General features: G+C 42.4%; 1 protein-coding gene across 6 annotated transcripts in view; it reads right to left on the reverse strand.

Moving 5' to 3' along the window:
- Positions 1-22401, reverse strand: part of Unc5d (unc-5 netrin receptor D) — a 540796-nt gene that overhangs the window by 179973 nt on the left and 338422 nt on the right. For all 6 annotated transcript variants that reach the window (XM_051169515.1, XM_051169516.1, XM_051169514.1 and 3 more), the window contains exon 4: positions 17819-17922. In XM_051169515.1, coding sequence (XP_051025472.1) covers positions 17819-17922 — 104 coding nt within the window. The remainder of the gene's footprint in view (positions 1-17818; positions 17923-22401) is intronic.

Below are 22401 nucleotides of genomic sequence, written 5' to 3' on the forward strand. Positions count from 1 at the left end.
TCTCCTGAACACGCGCTGCACATCCTCTGAAATCACATCAGGTGTAGCCATTGGATTCATGGGTCCCTCTTAGATTTTTTGAGAGATATTAGTGAAGACTGGAGCATAGCTCTGGGAAAATGCTCTATTCTTCACTGCGTAACTACAGGATTTTGACATTATGCAGAAAACTGTCGGCAGTCCCTTGCTCTGCCCAGCCACCACTTGATATGATTCACATTTGCTATAAGCCTTCTGTCCCAGAACACCTTTAAGCACCAGTTCAAGGACAGAGTTGCAGTTCGTGGTTGTCCAATGTAGGTTTCTCTTGTTTGTTTTTGTCCTATGGAAGCCAGTGGGCCACCAGGGAGCAGGGACACAGCACACACGGTGACCATGCTCTGGGGAGAACTTATTCTTTCCTGACACCGTGCTCCTTACTTCCTCCTCATTCGGTTCTCATACAGATGTGACTGCAGTACGGCTTACTCCTACGCAATGCAAGGAACTCTGGTCAACAGCAAACCCCGGCACAATTATTCTCATTCGAACTTATCATTATGCATCGCCTCAGTGTGTTTTTCCTGAGTCTCTATTATGGGTCCCATACTCTGCTAAGAATTAAGGACGGGCTTTTAAGAGCTGGATATGCCACTATACCTCCTGACTTCAAGAGACCACAGCCCGGCGGGAATACATTACAGAGCACTGATTCACGTTGAGCTCTATTCAAGGTACACAGCAGTCACAGTATCAGACACCCTGTGCAGCAGATTCCCTCTCACCCCGCCTTTCCTTTGCTTTGTTTTTGGTCGTCAGGGTCTCCTGTAGCCTAGGACGACCTCAGTGATGCGGTGTAGCTGAGAGTGGCTGTGAAGCCTTGTACATCTTGCCTCCACCTCTCCACGTGCCGTCATGCCTGGGTTCATGTGATGCTGTGGGTAAAGCCCATGACTCTGTGTGTGAGAGGCAAGAACACTACAAAATGAGCTAAAGCCCTACACAGTCCCTCCAATCCCCCCTTTTTTTTCTCCTTTTATCTTTTTGTGGCTGGAGATTGAAACCAAGGCTTTATGGATCCTAAGCCAGAACTCTCCAAATGAGTTACATTCCCATAAGTATAGTATCAGAATAAAACTCTAAACTCCCTGAAAACCAATGGCTTTGCCAGAATTTCAACAATAGATGTTTGGCAGTACCTGAACAGAGTTTTGGGTAGCTACTCTTGGGTTGGCTAGGGCACTGCTGGCTTCATAACATCAAAGGGTAGCTAGAGGCCAAAGATGCTGTGGAACAGCTTGCCCTTGACCAGGGCAAGAAGTTGTCCACAAAATATATCAGTAATAAGGTCAAGGACCAACTGGCATGCGTGTGAAAGTAGCTAGAGATTATGTTTGATAGAATCTGTTGTTGCTTGCCTCAGGACTCCATAATGGCTACAATAGCTGGGAAAATAACAGAAAGCAGGAAACTGAGGAATGAAAACCAAGCAATAAGAGCATGAACTGGGTAAGTAAAGTCAGAGCTAATGCCATGCTTTTTAAAAAATATATTTTATTAATTTATTCATATTACATCTCAATGGTTATCCCATGCCTCGTATCCTCCCATGCCTCCCTCCCTCCCATTTTCCCCTTACCCTCTTCCCCTATGACTGTGACTGAGGGGGACCTCCTCCACCTGTATATGCTCATAGGGTATCAAGTCTCTTCTTGGTAGCCTGCTTTCCTTCCTCTGAGTGCCAACAGGCCTCCCCATCCAGGGTATGTGATCAAATATGAGGCACCAGAGTTCGTGTGAAAGTCATACCCCACTCTGCACTCAACTGTAGAGAATTTCCTGTCTATTGGCTAGATCTGGGTAGGGGTTCGAAGTTTCCTGCACGAATTGTCCTTGGCTGGTACCATAGTTTGCGCAAGACCCCTGGGCCCAGATCTGCCCATCATAATGTTCTTCTTGTAGGTTTCTAGGACCCTCTGGATCCTTCTGTTTCCCCCATTCTCCCTTGCTTTTCTCACCTAGAGTCCCAATAGGAAGCTATGCTTTAATGAAGGTAAATGAAAGAAATCGCAACACAGGCACTTTGAATGGAGGTAGCAAGGTTAGCCAGACCTAAAGTTATGATAGAGCCTGGCAGAAGAAACTTGCAAACACAATGCATGCAGAAAAAGGCAGATGCGCAATGCGGCTGAGCCAATCCATGGGTTAAAGACCTGAGGTGGGCAGAAACTCTCTTCATACAGTAAAGCACCCGTGTGATCTGATAGGACACGAAAGCTTCTGCCATGCTGTTATGCCAAAGGAGTGTTGAGAGGATATCGTCATTATATGGCTGAAAGGACCCTGCTGCATGGACACAATAATGACAGCACTCCACCAGCCCTGGGCACAAGCTTCAGGGGCATCACGTAACGACTCTAGGCAGCCTAAGAAGCCCAAGTCTCCCACATGGCTCTGATGGGATCAAAGGCGCTGGGAAGTGGGAGGAACCCTGTGTTCATGGAGCAGGACGTGAAGCAAGTGCAGAGATGAGACAGAACGCCTTCAAAGGCTCTATCAGAGAGTCCTGGGGGTCCACACTGAATGCAGAGTGGAAGGGCTAGTTCAGGGGCACTGAATGACAGAAGGATTCGTGACCCTCCCTCTCATCAGCTGCAATGTTTGTTCTGTGGCAGAGAACAGGAGCACACCCATTAGCAGCGCAGAGTGGATAAAGTGGAGTCTAGACAGGTTTGCTCAGAGGCAGGGGCAGCATAGCCGGGGCTGGGGCACGCTGCCCTAGGTCAGGACTACAAAGTGGCCACAGCTCTGCCTAGCCTTTCATCTGCTCCACAGGACAGGGGCAGCAGACCTCAGTAAAAGGCTTCAAGAGACAGACAGATTTACTACTTGCTGTGATTAGAAAGGGAGAGATGACTGTCGTTCGCAGCACTGGTCAGGGTCCTCCTAGAAGTGTATGTGTTTTCATTCTTATTCTGGGGCTTTTAATGTAAATTTGAATTTATCTAAAAATAATTTTTTTTGGTTGCTACGTCCAACAATGGCGTTAAGACCTCTACATCAGCTTACATCTTCATACCAGCCTGCTACTTGCTCCAAGTCCAGGTTCTGGGCCTGAGAAACGATGTGGTCTCTGAAGCAAACTAAGGGGCCAACAAGGAAGACACTCCTTTGATGCACATTGCTCAATGTCTCTTCACCACCTGAGAAGGCTGCCCAAGCTCTCAGCAGATCCTTTGTCTGTGTCCGTCTACTCCCTAACACCTACACTCTAGTAGCTCTTTAGGCCATCTCAAAATGAAATTTAGAAAAGTATTGTACTTCCTGACCAGTCATGTCATTTCACACTCATGTGATTTTGCCTCTCCTTCAATATAACCTGTAGTGGATATAAATATGTTTTTGTTTTGATTCCCAAGTGTGGGATATGTAATGGATATAAACATGATTTTGTTTTGATCCCAAGTATGGGATGGGGAACAGATTTATGAAAGAGCAGGTGATGTTTATCCACTTAGAAGTCGAACCACTTTGTGGGGCGGCTTGGTTTTTGCCAGCTTAAAAACATCCTAGAACACACTCTGAGAGGATACACACACACACACGTATATGTATAAATATATGTGTACACACAGATACATATATGTGTACACACAAACACACACATGTATACATATATGTGTATACAAATATATGTATATGTATACATATATGTGTACACACACACATACACACACACACACACACACACACACACACACACACACACACACACACACAATCCCAAAACAGGACACTGGAGCATTTTGGGTCTTAGTATTGTCTGGCTGTTAATTGCTCCACTTTGCGATGCTCCTAGAGAGACTACTCCAGAGAACGCTTTGGGGCTCTGGGCTCCAGCTGCTGTTCCAGGTACCAACAGCAACTTTGGAGGAATTGTTGGTCTGTTAAAACACTGCCGACTACACTAAGGGAATCACTCCCAGGAACTAAATTAAAAATGGTCTACTTCTCCTGTTCCTATAAATTTCCTTTCTCTCCTATCTAGGGTAGGTAGGTTAGAAGGGAGGTATAAGCATTTAAAGAACCCCGAATAAAGTAGGTTTGGAAAAAGGTGATGCCTACAGTAATGCCTACAGGATGCTTCCATACAATGGCCTTATAATCAGTCTTCCGAAACACGCATGTGAGTGCTATTAGGAGAAGTCTTGGTCAGTAGAAATAGACACATCCCCTCTATTTTATTACTATTATCTTTACATTTAGCATTCACTGTTAGATTCCTCTTCTAAGATTTTATTTTTAATTATGTGTATGTGTTCATGTCTATATGTAGCTATGTGCATGTACATGCCCTCACAGGCCAAAGAAAAGAGTCAGATCCTCCGGAGCTAGAGTTAAAGGTATTTATGAGCAGCCCGATGTGGGTGCTAGGAATTCAATCGAGATCCTCTGCAAAAGCAGTAGATACTTTAACCATTGAGCTATTCCTCTAGCCCCCTGTTAGAGTCTTATTTCCATATTTTTAATACTTGAAGCAATTAAGGACAGAGAAAGTATCTCACTCATTGACAAATACTTTGGTGCAAAGAACTTTTTTATTAAATGCATTGATATCGTAGCGATAAGAGGTAAAGTTGTAGGGACCAACCACGTAACTGGCTATGGATAGTCATTAATCTAAAGTCTGATACTGCAAACGGGAAGCAGACCAGCATCACGGAGGAATGTTGTGTTGTATGATGCTAAGGATCCCCCGGTGGCATGCATAAGTCTCTTCCCTTACTTGGCAACTTCCTGGCATAGAGGAAGTGACAATCGATAGTATCCAGCTTCACCAAAAGCTATATTGGAAGTAAAAAAAAAAAAAAAAAAAAAAAAAGAACCAGAGATTCTACAACCTGGGGGAGCTCTTCATAGCTACTTATCCTGTCTCAATTACCAATCTATACAATGAAAAACAGTAAGTTGGACAAAAGTGCTAAATAGAACTCCACACATTAAGTGCCTAGTAAGAAGCCTGGCATGCAGTTCTCAAAAAATTTTGAGCAATGGTGACCTTCACTAGTGAAGATTGTGTCACTCTGGCAGATCCGGGCATCAAAGAAAACATTATATAAGCAAGTTCAGCATCCAGACCCATTCTGAAGCCTCTTCTCCATATTAGCACTGTTAATTTCCTTCTTTATCTCTTATTCCTAGGACCCGCCACCATTCCATGACTCCTATTCTTGGACCAACTGCATGAGAATGTGAGCTCTACAGGGAGACAAGCATCTTTCTACACAAAGATATAATAGCTTCTTACCATGGCACACGGTGTTCCCTATAAATGTGCCCAGATACTGTAATTGAGGCATTTCAGATAGCACAGAGATGATAATATTGAGGGATGGGACTAGCCTAGCCATCTAGCTCGACATATAATGTTCAATGCACTCAGCAGCTCCTGTCAGTGATGGTACAATGTGATGATGGGTCCCTGTTCCATTGGCACACCCACCATTGCTGCCTCTAGTGTGTGAACTTCAAGTGAACCAGCTAGCCAGCAAGTCAACAATCAGCTCAACATCGGTAGACAGAAATGGAGGTTTCACCTACCACTGTGACTATTATAAAGGGTCACTGTAGGCAGTCCACAGAGGTTCAGAAATACTGCACGTAACTAATAAATACATCCACTGAAAATCTGTCAGGGTGGGGAGAGGAGGAACAGACAGCCAGATCTGCAAGCCAATACTGAATCAACAATGAAAAGAACAGTTCCAATTCAGTTAAGCCAGAGCCAAGAGAGACTGGGTTATATTTAAATCAAAATTCACCACAGCAGGGGATTATCAGCTGTTCGGCTCTGAGTGTCTGTCAGATGGTTTTTTTCTTGGAAAGTTAACCGATAGAGCCAAGTGAATCTGAGTTACGTGTGAAGTGAGCTGTGCAGCTGCTCAGCTAGGATGGCATGCCTGCAATCAGTGGGGTGGAAGCCACCGCAAGTTGTACAAAGCAAAGTGTAGGGACTTGCAGTAAGTCACTCCCTCACTTGCTGTGCTTACTATGCTGCTGAACCTAGGTGGCTCCCAGGGCAGATCACAATGGCTCCTTAAGATTTTACAGAGGGGGGAAAAAGCCTTGAGAGGTTGTGGTACAATGAAAGGCCGCCTAGGATTCCTTCAGCAGCAGGTTCTAGAATTACAGCCAACCCTTAATACGATCAGCTGGATGCATCTCAATGGCACCTGTAGGCAGGTGCTTATTCTGCAGGGGTCTACACCACCCATGAAGGAGAAATGGGCACACTCTATTTTACTGGCAGTTATGGGAAAGAATGTCCACAGGGGCTAGTGCTCATTATCATCACCCACAATTAACTAAAAGAAGAAAAAAAAAAAGCAGTGGCTGCAGGTATCTGTAGAGAGCAATGAGGACTTGAAGACCCCCCCAAGGCAAGGGACTGCCAGGAGAAGCTGCTGATGGCATGTGGTTGTGGTTGCTTATTTCCATCTTAATGAGCTGAAAAAACACAGGCAGCCTGCGTTTGCAAAGAGAATGGGGGGGGGGGTGCCACCTAGAAACACTAACCCCCTGCTGTCTCAGCAGGACCGGGATGCAGCTCCTGATTCAGACCCACGGAACATTACTGCTGAGTTACAGATGCAGCTAGGAGTGTGTGTAGGCCTTCTGGGCTGCTCTTATGCCTGCATAATTCAAGATAGAAAGACTGTTTATTGCTGCTAAACTGTGCAAGAAGGCCTGGGCTGGAGAAATAGTTCCACACCTACATTATGATAACTTAAAAAACAGACATTTGCTTTTCGTGTGTGTGGCTTTGAGACAATCATAGTACTAACTGGTTGCCTGTGCACTGTGTGGATTGCTAGTAAAGCCGCCTCCGTGTCCATCCATGGCACTAAGTAACTCTGCCGTGCCATCCCTACATCCCCAATGCCGAGCACCTTCCAGTGCTATCAGACTGCAGAAATGATTGCCAATGGGCTTAGACCTTGAATCCTGAATATGAGCAATAGAATATAGGCATTTAATATTTTTTGTGGTATTAGGGGACAAATGAAGACTCTGGTACATGCTAGGCAAGCTCTACCCCTGAGCTGCACCCCAGTCCAATAAGAGGAAATGCAGTTTGTCTAAAATGCTGCATACATATTTATATATAATAACCCTCCCTTGGACAGTGTTTTACTTTCCATGGTTTTAGTTACTCATTCTCAAATATTAAATGGACAAAGCCCAAAAACAAATATTCCCCTAAGTTTTAAATTGAGTTAATGAAGATGTGGTGGTCCACTGTGTCCTGACTAGTAAGTAAACCACTGTGACCAGAATATCTGTGCTGTAAATGCCACTTGACCATTTGTCATTTGGTTGCCATCTCATTTATCTGATGAGCCATCACAGATTTGTGGAGCTTGTGTTCAAATTATTCATTATTTTACTTAATAACAGGCCTAAAGCACAAGGGCAGTAAGGACAATTTGGATGTGCCAAAGAGAAGCCACAATGTATACTTCCTTTAAGTGAGAAGGCAAGAAGTTCTCAGTTAAACAGGAAATGAAAAGAAATGTATGATGAGGTCACTAAAATCTGTTGTCAAATACATGGGTTTTTGTTTTTGAGACAGAGAGGAAAAACAGATATATCTAATTTTTCTCTAACTATATGTTATTAAAATTGTTTTAATTTATTAGTTGTTTTTGTAAATCTTTTACTATGTCTAACTTATAAATTAAGATTTCTCTTAGTGATATATACATATATATCACTGTAAGTAAAACATAAACTGTGTGTGCGTGTGTGTGTGTGTATATATATATATATATATATATATATATACATACACATACATACATACATACATACAGGGTGTGGAACCACATGCCTTCAGGCATCCACTGGGGTCTGGCCACTGTGGATAAGGAGGGCCAGATGCCGTTATCTTGTGCATTTATCTTAGCTATGTACCTACGATATGAGGTTTAGAGCCAGGCAAGGACAAACTGTTTACCTAGCTTATGCTAGGATGGAATGTGCAACCAACCACAAGGCTTCTTTACAGATCAGCTAACTCGGTAACCACGTGCTTGAGTAACTGTCTAATACCTTGTAAGCCTGTAAGTTTTCTTATCTATAAAACTGCCATCCCTCCCTCTGAGGTGTTGGGAAGAGTAGCGTACACGTGAAATACAGGTACGCTGCACTACAGTTTTCCAGTGAGCATACGGAGTGAAAAGCCTTAATCTCCAAATCTAGAATTCAAAATGCACCAAAATAAAAACCATTTTTTTTGTGGACTGGGGATTGAAACCAGGGCTCACATACTGTGAAAATGTTCCACCACTGGGCTCTTTTCAGACATCCAAATAGAGGAGTTTTTGAACACTGACATGACAAGCAAAGAGTCATATAAAAATTATTAAAGAGAATGTACAAAATTATTTTAGCTATAAGATAAGTATGAAACATAAATGATTTTTTATATTTAGCTTTGTTCTCATCTTCATTATCTCATTACAGATGTTTAATAATAATAATAATAATAATAATAATAATAATAATAATAATAATAATCCAAAGCATTTGAAATACGAAACATTTCTTGTTTCAATCTGGATAAAGGAATCTACTTCTGTTCAAACTAAATTTATTATTCTACAAAGCAGAAACACCTCTGTACATGCCTAGCTTTAAGGATCAAATTAGCTGCCATAAGTAAAACATAAACTGTAAAGTTCTACTCAAATTTAAAAGTTTATTACTATACACACAATTTGGCACTGATTCATCTGCTTGGCCACACATCTACTGTTTCCCTTATTTACTCAGTGGATAGGAGGGGTTGCTGAAAACAGTGAATTTTATTTCCTTTCCCCAAGCAATATTACTTTGAGGAACTATGACATATTAGGGTGTTTCTTCTTTGAACACAACTACTTAACAAACTGCAACCAACCAACAAGATCCAACAAGATCCAATAATATACAACAATGTCTAGCAACATCTAACAACAACTACCAACAACCCCCTGCCCTGCCTCTCAGGGGCCTAGCATTTATAAACCCTCTGAAAAGTCCCCACAATTCCAAACATCACATAGTCACAGAAACTACATACAGCTGGCTAAACCACACTCATGCTACAAGGCAGATCATAGTCAGCTGCTAAGAAGTAGCCTCATTTCCCCACACCTGGGATTAAGATAAAAACACTTTTATAATGTTTCTGTGTTTTTAAAAGAAACCAAAATCCCAAAATTCTCCCGACATATGACAAACTATCATTCTAATGACCATGTTTAAGTTCCCCTTTCCCAGGCATCTAAAACAGGAAGGAAAGAGAAAATAGCTACAGACCAGCAAGATGCAGGTGTCTGGTGTTTTCTTCAGCAAGGGAAGGGAGCTTTGGCGTTGGGGACGTGGAAGTCAATGCATCTACAAGGTCTGCATGAGCAGTTGTTTAATGCTGAGGTTTTTGGGCTACAGACGTTCACTTTTTAAATAACTTATATTAACCTCATGTTCCCTTCTCTCTTAGAACACCAGATTTTTTTCCAGGAATTAATGTTTTCAAAGGAATAATTTCCTGGCTCTTAATTACCAGTATTTAACCAATTTAACATTAACATTCTCTTTCCTTTAAAGTCCACTAGGTCTCTATTACAATATTATACATTCTAATCAAATGCGGTTTTCTGCAAAGGTCCTCATTGTCAGTCTCCTCAAAGCAAAGTTTATCTGGACTATTAGATATTCCTTGTGCTTTGGCTGCACCAAATTAGATTAATTATTTATACCTGAGGCTCACTGCTTCAGAATGTGGGCACCTCACTTCACATTTCTCTAGTCAATTATTAAGAGTCTTATTTTTTTTTTTTTCAACTAAAATCCTCATTTCATAGTCTGTTTGATTGAGGTTAAACACAATTGTCTGCCGACTCCTGACTTTAAAAAGCCCGATATCATAGGTTCTCTTCTGGGTTTTATGCTGGTGAGCACGTTAGTAACAAATGAATCTTTCATTCACAATATTCTCACTGGGAGAAGAGCAAGGGGCTTCTCACTTGCAAGCGGCTGGGTGCCAATCTGAGCAGAATTATCAGGACAGTGGGAAGCCTCGGGTAATGCACACATCTTCACGCTCATGCAACAGGAGGCAGAAGAAATAAAAAGAAGGGCAACTAGAGTTCTCAGTACCTCATTTCAGTACCTCAGCCCCCAATTTCATAACAAAATAAGGGATAAGCAACAATTATGCTTTGATCCCAAATACTGCGTTTTTCCAAAATCCTCTTTCTGATGACATCCTTAAAGCAGTGAGGCAGTGCACCCAGGGTGAAACGCTCGTGGCCTTTGGAATGCTCATCAACTCTTTTCTGAGGAGGACTTTATTTAAGAATGTTAGTCTTGCCCAGAAACTTCAAAAGCCAGGCTAGGTTGCTATAGACAGAAGCTATAAGCAATTGTACCATAGGAAAGGTACAGTTGGCAACACCAGTTTGAATGCATGGCACATGGCACAGCCAGGAGACTTGGAAGAGATGTATTCCTCTAGTTTTGTGGCAAACTGGGAATGTAGACCACCTTCTCCAAAGTAGAAGTCCACCCACCTGTCACTTCTCCATCTCATCCTTCAAAGAATATCAGATTGAGAGCCACCACAAAAGTAACTACATGAGCCACTTCCTTGAGTTTTATTTGAGACAAGTGAAACTTAAAATGAAATCCCTAAACACTAGCAAAAACGTGGCAAATATTCAAGGAGATGGTGATTAACAAGACTTGATAAGCCACCCTTGACTTCTAGAAAGGCAGTTAGAAAAGTTTCCTTTAGTCAACCCCTTTTTACCCCATCAGCCTTTTGTTTTGTTTTGTTTTACAAGACAGGGTTTCTCTGTGTAGCCTTGGCTGTCCTGGACTAACTTTGTAGACCAGGCTGTCCTTGAACTCACAGTGATCTGCCTGCCTCTGCCTCCCAAGTGCTGGGATTAAAGTTGTGAGCCACCACCGCCCGGCATCTGGGTTCTAGCACCTGCGTAGCTTGAGAGGACTTAATCAGCCAGCCATGGTTCCTTATGTTCATGGTGATCAGTTAATAGCTGACCTAGCTTTGTGTTGGGACCAAGAAGGGAACCTCCTCCTCAACATTGCAGTGATGTCAAGGCTGCAGCAAGACCCTTGACCTTGAGTTTTCTAATTCCAATATCATTTTTGACTCCTTGGTGAGATTAAAAAACAACAACAGTTCCTGAAGGGTGATGGCTCAGGGCTAGAATCTGTCTCTTGCTTAGCTCTCAGGCCTTAATTCCCAAAGACACTGGATTATTTTGAGCAGTCTGTTTACCTTGATGTGAGCAGAATTAGCCCCAGACACTAAGCCTTTATGGCAAGTTTTATTGTCCAAGGCAAATATAACCTGTTAAGATTTATAGGCTTTATTAACAGCAATAACCATTTTATAGCCAGCATCAGTAAATCAGGGTTTATTGAGAACTCTACAATTTTAATCTGTAGAAAACGATTAAAATGTCGGACTTTCATTGGACATAATTTCTAACTTTTATGAAAGATAGATTTTTCATTTAATTGGGCAGTATAAAAAAAAAAGTGCAGTGTGGGATAATGAATTGTTTTGAAAAGAGCAAATTGGTTTTAGCCAGACAACAAGTGTCCAACACTGAGTTACTGTCTTTAGTTACCACATTCCCAAGGTTAAGGTTAAGAGTAATTGTAGTGGCCAATGTGTTCTAATACATCCAGTAATTAGGATCTTAAAATCTGGGGAAGCTTAAGGTATCATCACTTCTCTTTTAAGGTATGTAATAATTTCCCTCAAGCCTTGTCTAAGTAAGTCTGTTGATAACATTCACGTTTACATTCAGCAGTCTTTGAAAGGTGTTTTACTAACAATGACATTCCTAATACATTGCAGGGGGAGGTACAGTAATCAAGGTGGCTTTCATCAGTAGACAGTTAATTCCTCCATGGGCAGTATAACAAAAGAAGGAAGCAGGAAGCTTTCCCAAGTGTCCTTCCTTTGGGAGATGTCAAGTCTGTGGGAATGAGGAAATTTTCAGCCGCTCCCTATCACTGATACTCAGAACAGTGTACTGCAGGAGACTGCAGCTTTAATCCAGTTCCCCAACCTCAGTAGGACTCTACTCTCTCTCTTGGGACCCAAGGGCTACTTTTTAAAAGCAACCAAGGAGGACTGAGGAGGTAGATTGGTAAGGAGAGTACTTATCACTCAAGTATGAGACTGGAGTTTGATCTACAGGGGCCAGGTAAGATTAAAAATAAAATAAAATAATAACCTGGGTGTGGAGGAGCACACACTTGTAATTTCAGAGCTTGTGGAGGTAGATAGAGACAGGTAGAGCTCTATGGCGCTGGCTCGTCAGCCAACCTACCCAGGGAAGCGCAGGGCCAGTGAGAGACCCTAGATCAAAAACAAAGTAGACAGAGCTTGAGGAACACCATACCAAGGGTGACGGCTGGCCTCCACATGCACACATGTGCATATTTACATAAATGCATGAACACATGCTCATACGAAATAAATCAATAATAAAATAAAACTAAAGGGAGGAAGAACCAGAGAAGTCAATAACGCCTGACATCAATTTAGTATTAGAAAGTGCCCTAAATATTTAACTTTTTTTTCTTCTTTGATTCCCAGCAATCCTACAAAGAAGTGTTGTTTCCATTTCCCAGTGAGGAAGCTGAGGTTGAGGGTAGCTGGTAACCAGCCGTAGTAGCAGTCCATCAACATGAGAGTCTTGAGTGAGCAATGGACATCAAGGGCCATGATCTCTCCCATTGTTTTACCATGCTGAGAGTTTTCGGTCTGGCAGACCATTTCCATAGCCCATCTATGAACACCAGGGTATTAACTTTATAATCCATACTTCACAGTGTGGCCCTTAGAGAAACCCTGAGCCCTTTCTGACAACTCCTTCTGTCAACGGCAGGACCAAATAGAAAATAAAAAAAGAACGAACAAACAAACAAACAAACAAACAAAAAAACCAGCAATGAGTATGGATATTATTCTACGTATTATTTTTTTAATCCATCAATGCCTGTTCAAGGTGACCATAGGCATTCAATTCCTTCCTACAGCCTATGATAGCATCACCCAGTCTCCTTGCAATTAGGAAGGCCCCTATCATGTGGTGCCCCAGACTCCATGACTCTCAGCTCCAAAGCCTCTGTACTCTGCTGTTTCTCTACCAGGTTACTGTGTCAGACATACATGGCATACACAGTAGGTCTAGGGTTATGGGTAGAATGTCCAGGAACAGAGAAGGCAGATCTGCTCTTACTGTCTCAAGACTCTCCCAGTGTTGAGAAAAGGCTTAGGGACCCTGCTAAGTACATGGCCTCAAAAAACACAAAAACATAAAAAAATAAACAAAAACAATTACAGAGTGGGCAACTCAGCTCTGAGCTTCCTGGCTGATGTCAAATCTTGCCTGTTAATGTGAATGATCTGACCCAGTTATGCTATACCAGTTTTGAACATCCTGTATCTTTCTAGTAATTCATAATCTTTTCTGCAGTTTAAACTTACTGTTTATTACAAGGTACCCTATAAGTGGGTGTCTATATATTCTTTTTAAAATATTATTTTATTATGTTTCTTTTTAACATATACATTTATATTACTACACATGAATTAGACAAACTGCATACAGCAGAAAGAACCACAAGATAATCATGAGTTATATGAATGTTACATTCATAGTGATTTGGCCATTTCCATTTGTCAAGCCGGAAGCAACCATCCTTTGAATGCCTTTATATTCTTATACAAGCCACATGTGAGTTGATTGCCAAGACTACCTTACAGAGACAGGTCATTGTATTAATACCATGTCTTCTGCAAACAAGATGTAGTCATGTCCCGAAATACACTCAGTGGGCGACTGCCTCGTCTACTGAGGTGACTGGTATATCAAAATGATGCACCAGTGTTTCTGACAGCACAGTTCCCTTCAGTGATGACATCACATGGCCTACAGCAGGGTCGGGACAGGAACCAAGTGATGATATGGAGTCACACATGACCTGCTGTGGGTAGATAACTGTGTGGCTCCCATAGACTCCTAGATTTGAATACTGGATCACCAGGGAGTGGCACTATTTGAAAGGAATAGTATGCGTGGCCTGGATGCAGGAAGTGTGACTATGGGGGTGGGCTTTGAGGTTTCAAAAAGCCCATTCCAAGCCCAGAGTTTCTCTCTTCCTGATGCTGGTGGCTATAGAACTCTCAGCTACTTCTCTCGTACTGTGTCTGTCAGCATGCCGCCATACTCCATGACATGATGACAATGGCATTAAACCTCGGAAACTAAGCAAGCTCCAATTAGATGTTTATCTTTCGTAACAGTTGTTGTGGTTATGATGTCTCTTCACAGCAATAGAACACTGACTAAGACAAAAACTATGACAACATTTTGCAGTGACAACCTTGTGAAATATTTCCAGTTTCCAAACTTAGTGCAGTTACTGACATAACTGTAGAGTTAACTACCATAGGGCCATCCTTTTATGTGTAGTCAACACGTACACTCTCTGATCTGAGGATCAGTCAACAGACACTGGCAGAGATGCCCACCCTGAGAGACCACAGCAGTGAAGACAGATACACACTGTCACTTTTCTTTCCCTTTGCTTTCATATTTCTTCTCCCATTCTCCCTTCTGTCGGTGGAAAATACTGATTTATGAGACCGTAACTTCTTTCTGTGCTACTAATCAAAGTCAAAGAGCTGTGAGTGTTGGTTGTGCTCAGGATCTGTAGTTCAACTGGCATTCCATGACAGACAAGTGGGATGGCTTCGTGCACCAAAGTGTTGCCAGAAACAATGGCCTGGGCGGTGCAGCAGCCTACTTACCCACAATGGAATAGAAATGTCCTCATAGCCACCTCCAGTTCAGAACTAAGGAAACAAAGTTCTAGTCTCTTTTAGCCCAGAATAATCTATCTGTAATCAACAAATAAAGTGCACTTATGTCCATGTGTGCATGTGTGTGCGCGCGCATGCGTGTGTGTGTGTGTGTGTGTGTGTGTGTGTGTGTGTGTATGTGTACCAAAATGCAGGGGAACGGGTTTATTTAGCCTACACTTGCATATCTCAGTCCATATTTGAAGGAAGGAGGTCAGGGCAGATAGAGAGGTCATGGGGGATGCTACCCACTGGCTTCCTTCCTGTGGCTTGCTCAGCCTGCTTTCTTATAGAATCCAAGACCACTAGCCCAGGAATGGCACCACGACCATGGATAGGCCCCACTCCCATCAATCACTAATTAAGAAAATGCCCTATAGCCAGATCTTATGGAGGCATCTTCTCAGTTAAGGTTTCCTTCTTTCAGATGACTTTAGTGTGTGTGTCAAGTTGATGTAAGACAATCCAGCAAAGGTGTGTGTGTGTGTGTGTGTGTGTGTGTGTAACATGCTATTTTAAAATGTGTCTCTGTAATGGGATGGCTAAACTGAGCTAGTATGTCCACTAACTTACATGTTCATCATGTTCCTATGAAGGCCTATTATATCAACTTTCAAGAACACATTTATTGTGATTAACTATAGTAGCCGTGTTGTAAAACTGACCTCTTGAACCTATTCCTCTCAAATAAAATCCTGTTTGCTTTGGCCCTCCCACCAGCTCTTGGTACCACCACTGTACAGTGAGCTTATGTTCTCAGGCTGTACAGGAAAACAAGAGCATGTGGCAACTAGTCTTCCTACTCCTTCTTCATTTTGAGCGACATGATGTCATAGAGGCTCATATGTGTCTCAGGAATGGAATGACATGCTTTCTAAAGACTGAATCATACTGATGTTGCAGTCCACAAACCATGCTGCCTTTTGCTACTCATCTGCTGACAAGCATGGCTACTATGACTAGTACAGTAAACAAATAGGTACCTTTGCCTTTTAGGTATCATATATGTCCCATAGTGGAATTCTGGTCACAGAGCAGTCCTATATTTTGTTTTGGAGCAACTTCTTTAGCGTTTTTTCTAGTGTCTGGACTAAATTTTCCTCTCTATCACCAGTATATAATGAATCCACTTGTTCGCTGTCTTTGCCACCATTTTTACCTTCCTTCCTTCTTTTGGATAATAGCCCTGAGAGTACTATTTCATTTTCTGGTGATACAGAGATAGTTAACATACACAAAAGCTCTCTTTCTACAAATTAAATTCCATCAGAACAACAGAAAACAGGCAAGGCCAATACAGTATGAGTGTCAAGAGGTAACAAGACAAAAAGAAGTGTAAGTATGGAGGGGAGAGGAGACATTTTTCAAAGTGTCCAAAGCCAAACACCATGAAGCAGGTGATAATTTGAGTAAGCCCTAAAGGAAGAAGGACAGAGCCTACCGCTGCTGAATCCAGCATGTGCAAAGGATCTGAGGCCGAAGCATGACTGGTGCACTTGGGAAAGTGTCAGGAAGAAGGTGTGACTGCAGGGCAGTGGGTACAGAACAGTGGAAGTGACAACAGAAAACCCACTGTGCTAGACCCTGGAAGGCACAGAAAGCACACATTTCCGCAAGGACATCAGAGACCTCTCGAAGATTTGGAAGAGAGACTTTATACAGCTGTGAGGCCTTTGTTAGGTCATTGATCTGAACATTGGTTTTGCTGCCTCTCAAAGGCCAAGGCTGTAGCAAGGAAATAATTAAGCTTTCCCCTACCTGTAAAAAAAAAAAAATTCTACTTCTAGACAACTCAATACCCTGCATCCTGCACTATGTCCTGGAGGCAGATTGCTAACACTGGACACTGGCCCCCTTCCCACCTGGGCCCCACCTCCTGTTGGGAGGGTGTGCAGAGGCTGCTTGTGTCTCTGCTAGACCATTTGTAAAGCAGATTCCCAAAGGTGGGCAAGGGGGCTGCAGAGAATGATGAGATGTCAGGCCGACCCTTGGGACCACATGAGGGTCCTAAGCAAGATGACAGTCTCCTATGAATGGAGTGCCCTGTGTATGAGACGGGACACGTGCCTTGTAGGATGTAAGAAAGTGGCAGAAGATTAATATCTTTTTTGTTCTACAGTAAGGAAAATTTTAAAAATAAGCATTTTCATTTCTAATTATTTCACATCATGCATGGTGTGCTCACTTTAATTTTCAAGTCCGTTTACTTCATATCTGTGAACCATTTAAGCCTGAGTAGCATCCATCCCGCATGGTTTCTTCCTGAATGTGCAAGTGTGTGTGTGTGTGTGTGTGTGTGTGTGTGTGTGTGTATGTGTGTGTGTTGTATGTATGTGTGTACGTGTGTGTACTGTGTTCATTCTCTTCTCTTCCTTTGTTCTTTTGCACTACAAATCATACAGATATTTTAGCAAAGATGGATGACAAATCCTTCTTATTTTCATTTTCTTTGTTTCTGTTTTTCTACTTTGAAGTCTTTCTACTTCTCGCTGAAGGAACTACAGTTTCCCAGCTTCACACAGAAAAGCCATGGCTGGAACAGTTAGTGCTGAACTTAGGCAAATGATACACACTTATCATTTTTTTAATAGCTCTATAAACTATAGTCTGCATGCTTGCTCTTGTGTTATACCAAGGTCTATCCTCAGAATCAAGAGCATACCCTATCTCAGACTGCCTTGCAAGAATCTCGGTCAATCAGCATTGACAAGAGGCAGGTATAGTCCCCAGCTTTTGCCTTCATGATGTGTTCATCATGTCTTGCAAGGGAGACCCAAAAGCAAGTATGCCAGGCCTAGATTCTTTCTCCCCTCTCAGTCACATGGGCCTCTGTCCTCTTGCTGAGGACAGGCTTGGCCCCTTGTTGTGGCCAGGTCTTCTTACCTCTGCTGCAGGCACTCCCTCTGGCGGGCGGCAATGCAACACGATCATGCCTTCAATAGGAACCTCCCTGCCTTGTGGATCTTGTTCAAAGTTTTTCCGTAAATCTGCAAAGAAGCACAGGATATGTGTATGCCACTTTGAGCTGGGACTGACATTACTCACATGTGGCCCCAATTCAATAAAACAGGGAGCTTTGTGTCAAAAGTTAGATACACACAAATATGTCACTTTCTGACACTTCAGAGTATCGCTTTTCCAATACTGATAAATGCACCTGAAACACACCTTAACAAAATGGTTCCTACCACTTTATGTTGATATGAAGGAAGAAAAACTACTAGGAGACAAGGGGGGAAAAGCCCTCATAATTTCGTAAGTGTTTGCCAGCATTATCTGTTCAGCATCTGATGAAATACTTGGCCTAATAAATTACCATCCACAGCCATTATGAAGTTGAGATGCACATAATTTTTTTTTGTACACTGAAGAATGCATTATTAATCTGTAACCTCTGTCATTCCCTTAGCCCTCTGGGAGCTGGCGAAGACAGTTATAGTGTGAGATCACCTATTAGTCGTTGTCTTTGTAACTAGGGAGAAGGGGCCATAGCCAGTCACAACAAAATCCATAACCCATCCAACCAGATATATAATTAAGAAATGCAAGGCCCTCCAGTCAAGCAGCCATGCTGGGTATGTGGGTAGTGCCCTTCGCACAGGGCTCCGGGCACTTGGCAAACAAGCTGCACTATTAACCTTTTACACATGGAGAGGTGACACTTGTGGAGGTTAATTGGCTTGCCAGTGGTCACAGAACGCATCAGTGCCAGTGAGAGGGGAAATTCATTCTGCTTCCTGACACTCACCCTGACTGCCAACCAGCACAAGACTTCCAGGGAAGAGGACAGTTCAGCAAGGAGAGTGCCCGCCAGCCTCATTTGCATAGCTTTCTACTCTACCATTTTAAAGGGTAGGCAGCTGGCCTTGGCTCCTAGGGAGGTGTCAGGACAGCCCTTTGATGATCTTACTGAATAAGGTAATTCTTGCTGTTGCCTGGATGCACAGGAAGGTCTGAGCCAAGACAGGTTGTTTACAATTCTTCCTTCGTGGAAAGGATTTTTCTCCTCCCTCCCTGACAATGTATTTTTTTCTTCAAATTGAGGATTTCAAATTACAGGCTGTGGATTTATTGATTTAATTTTCTTCAGTGCTTACAATAACATGAAATATGTCCTCAGTAAAGAGCAGAGCTCCAGAATCAGTTACATCTTTATAAATACATTCAAGTTGCTTTTAGCAAGTCAAAAACACCCAACAAGTAACTAGCACAGCCATGCAACGTACTCTGAAAGCTCTACCTCCCAGAGCCGACCAGCATCTGTATGCTAGGTGGGCTTTGTCTCTGGAATGAAAATGGTCCACCTTCTCATTCCCTGCTGCCCCAAGTTGAGTTGTAGAGGCAGCTTCCTTTGATCCAAGGTCTTTAAATTGCCCCCGTGTTACAGGGTCCCTGACTCTTGGGGTGACAGACTCACAAAACTGCCAACAAAAGTGTGGACCAAAGCGAGCGAGTAAGCCTAGAGTTGGACGGTCTGTTTATGGCACATCCCACCATAGGTCAGGTTCTACTGTCTCTCAAGGGAGATCTGGAGGCAGATCTCCCTTCCAAGAAGGGCCCTGCCACTCAGCATCGTATCGAAATTCATCTACTGGAACCAACAGTGAACCAATCAAATCGCCAAAATGCCAGAGTAATGCTGGACAGGGCTGTGACCTGGGTGGCATGTTAACGATGTTGTCTTCTCCGTTTCTTTCCACCTCCTCAGTCTACTTATCTGCCAAAAGGAGTCTAAGCCAGTGCTGGCAGATGATCATCTGAGTTTTGTTACCACTAAATACTCTGCGTTTTTAAAGATGTGAAATGGAAAAAGATAACAGCAGGAATGTCAATACATTCTTCTGCTTCTTTTCTTTTGCCCAGTACAAATGAGAACGACAGTAAACGGTCACTCTTTATACAAACTACACCAGTGGGCTGAAAAAGAGCCTCAATGAGGTCAGTTTTCCTCTGATGGAATACCCTGTACTGACTCTAGTATCTTTTTATCTCCTACAAACATGGGGTATGGAATGATCTCCAGTAAATTTCACAAGGAAGAATCAGAGTCAAGCAAGGACCAAGCTACTCCGCTTCCCCATCACTAGAGGAGTCCAATGGGAAGTGCACCATCACTCTCCAAGTTGCATACAGAAAGACTAAAGACAGAGGAGCATGGAGGGCAGAGAAAGTCCGTACAGTGGAATCCTTCAGTAACAGCAGATATCAAGCCCACCCCCGCCCCCCATCCCCAGATATCACTTCAAATGAGAAACCCCTTGACTTTAGGGTTCTGATTCAATCTTAAGCCTGGTACTTGATAGGTCCTCCTAAATAGGTGGCATCTATGTTTTTTTGTTAAAGGGCTCCACATACAAATTCCAGCTAGCTCCTGGATATACTCAAAATTACAGACATAAGCTCTTTGATACAGCGGCAAATGCTTCCTGCTCTGGCTATGACTGTCACCCCAGGCCATGAAAACTCATTAGTTTCTGAATAGGCAATCTGAGCAACAGTAGTCTTTCTGGATCTAGAAAAGATCTGCTCAGGGACCTACACAAGTTCTAATAATAGGTAATCTATCTCCAGACACACAAAAAACGAACTGCTGCACAAAATAAGAAAACTGTAGAATTGAAATTAAATATCTTCCTTGTGTTTGTTTCTGTCTTAGGTCTGGAAGCCATCCAGCTTCCAGGTCCTGACCATCTTGACAGTTTTGAACACGGGCTGCCTCTCCTATTGTGGGCGTCAGGATAGACCGGTCATTGGTTGGCCACTGATATTCTGCTATACTTTTACAAGATCAGTGCCTAGCCCAATGGTCATCTGAGAGGCTGCCTCCAGAAGCTGATAGGAGCAGATTCAGAGGCCCACAGCCAAACATTTACAGAGCTCAGGCAACTCCACAGAAGAGGAGGAGGATGGACTGCAGGACCCAGAGGGTTTGGAGACACTAGGAGAATAAGACCCACAGACTCAACTCAGCAAGGCTCATAGGGGCTCAAGGAGACTTGAAGCAGCAGTCATGGACCCTGCATGGGTCTCCACTAGGTCCTCTGCCCACATGCTGTGGCTGTTTCAATTGGGGTTTTTGTAGGACCCCTAACAATGGGGGTGGGTGTGTCTGTGATCCTTTTGCCTACTCAAGGGAACTTTTCCCTCCTACTGGGTTGCTTCACCCAGCCTCGTTTTAGGGTTAATGCCTAGTCTTAGTGCATCTTGTTATGCTAAGTTCAGTTGACATCACTAGGAGGCCTGTTCTTTTCTGAAGGGAAAGGGAGCAGCAATGGGTCTGGGGGAAGAGGAGGTGGGGAAGGGACTGGGAAGATGAGAGAGAAGGGGAGGCTGATGTTGGTGTATTGTATGAGAGAACAATAAATAAAAAGAAAAGAAAAGAAAAAAAGAAGAAAAGAAGTTTTTCTCTGATAGGACCAGAAAAAAAGGTTCATCTCTGAGAATTTCTAATTCAAGTTCTGTGACAGAAGCTAAAATAAGGTGTAGTGGGTGCACTAACATTTGAGATCAAGCCACCGTGTTCGAATTGGAACACAACACCACGAGGTCCTTTACTCAATAGATATCCTTAACTCTCTTTGCCTTAGTCTCTGCACCTGTAAATAGGAAAATAATTCCCACTACATATAACTTTTTCTTTTGAAAGGCAGGGTCTCACTATATTGCCTTGTTTGCCCTGAAATCTCTGTGTAAACCAGGATGGCCTTGAACTCACAGAGACCCAGCTGCCTCTACCTACCAAATTTTGAGACCAAAAGCATCTGCAACCACACTTGGCTATGTATATAGCGTTTTTAAAAGATTAAATATTAATACATAAACCCTTCCCAAGCACAATGGCTCTATAACAGGGTTAAGGTCTAATATATTACTACATCCTATGATAAAGTTATGATGATTAATATGGAATGATTTTTATCATAAATCAGATACAAATTAATTATAAACTGGAGCATTTTTCAGAGACACTCAAATAAAAAGTATAATTTAGTACATGATAAATTAAGTGAGAAAAGGTATTAAAATGAGTCATTGCCCTTCTGAAGAAAAAAAAATGAAGATCTATGTCTTGCTTTATACGAAAATAAATGCTGTAGTAGTAAAAACATTTTAACAGGAAGCACATCAGTAATAAAATATCTAGTGAACCTCAAGAAAGAGGATTTCTTTTAACTTGAAGAACAAGTGATTAAGAAAATTATTGACCAGCACTCAGAGGGGCAGAGGCAGGCAGATTGCTGTGAGTTTGAGACTAGCATGTTTACAAAGTAAGTCCATAAGAAAGAAACCTTCCCAACCCAGAAAAAGAAGAAAACGATCGACATGTAACAGTTAGTTAAAAATAAAATTATTTTACTTAAAACATTGTAAGCAAAATACTGTGCAACAAATAGCCTTATTATGTTAAAAATCTCTCATGAAACACAGTGAAAATTATAGAAATCCTGAGACAAAATAACAAAGAG

The sequence above is a fragment of the Acomys russatus genome, chromosome 27, assembly GCF_903995435.1.
Source record: "Acomys russatus chromosome 27, mAcoRus1.1, whole genome shotgun sequence".
NCBI lineage: Eukaryota > Metazoa > Chordata > Mammalia > Rodentia > Muridae > Acomys > Acomys russatus.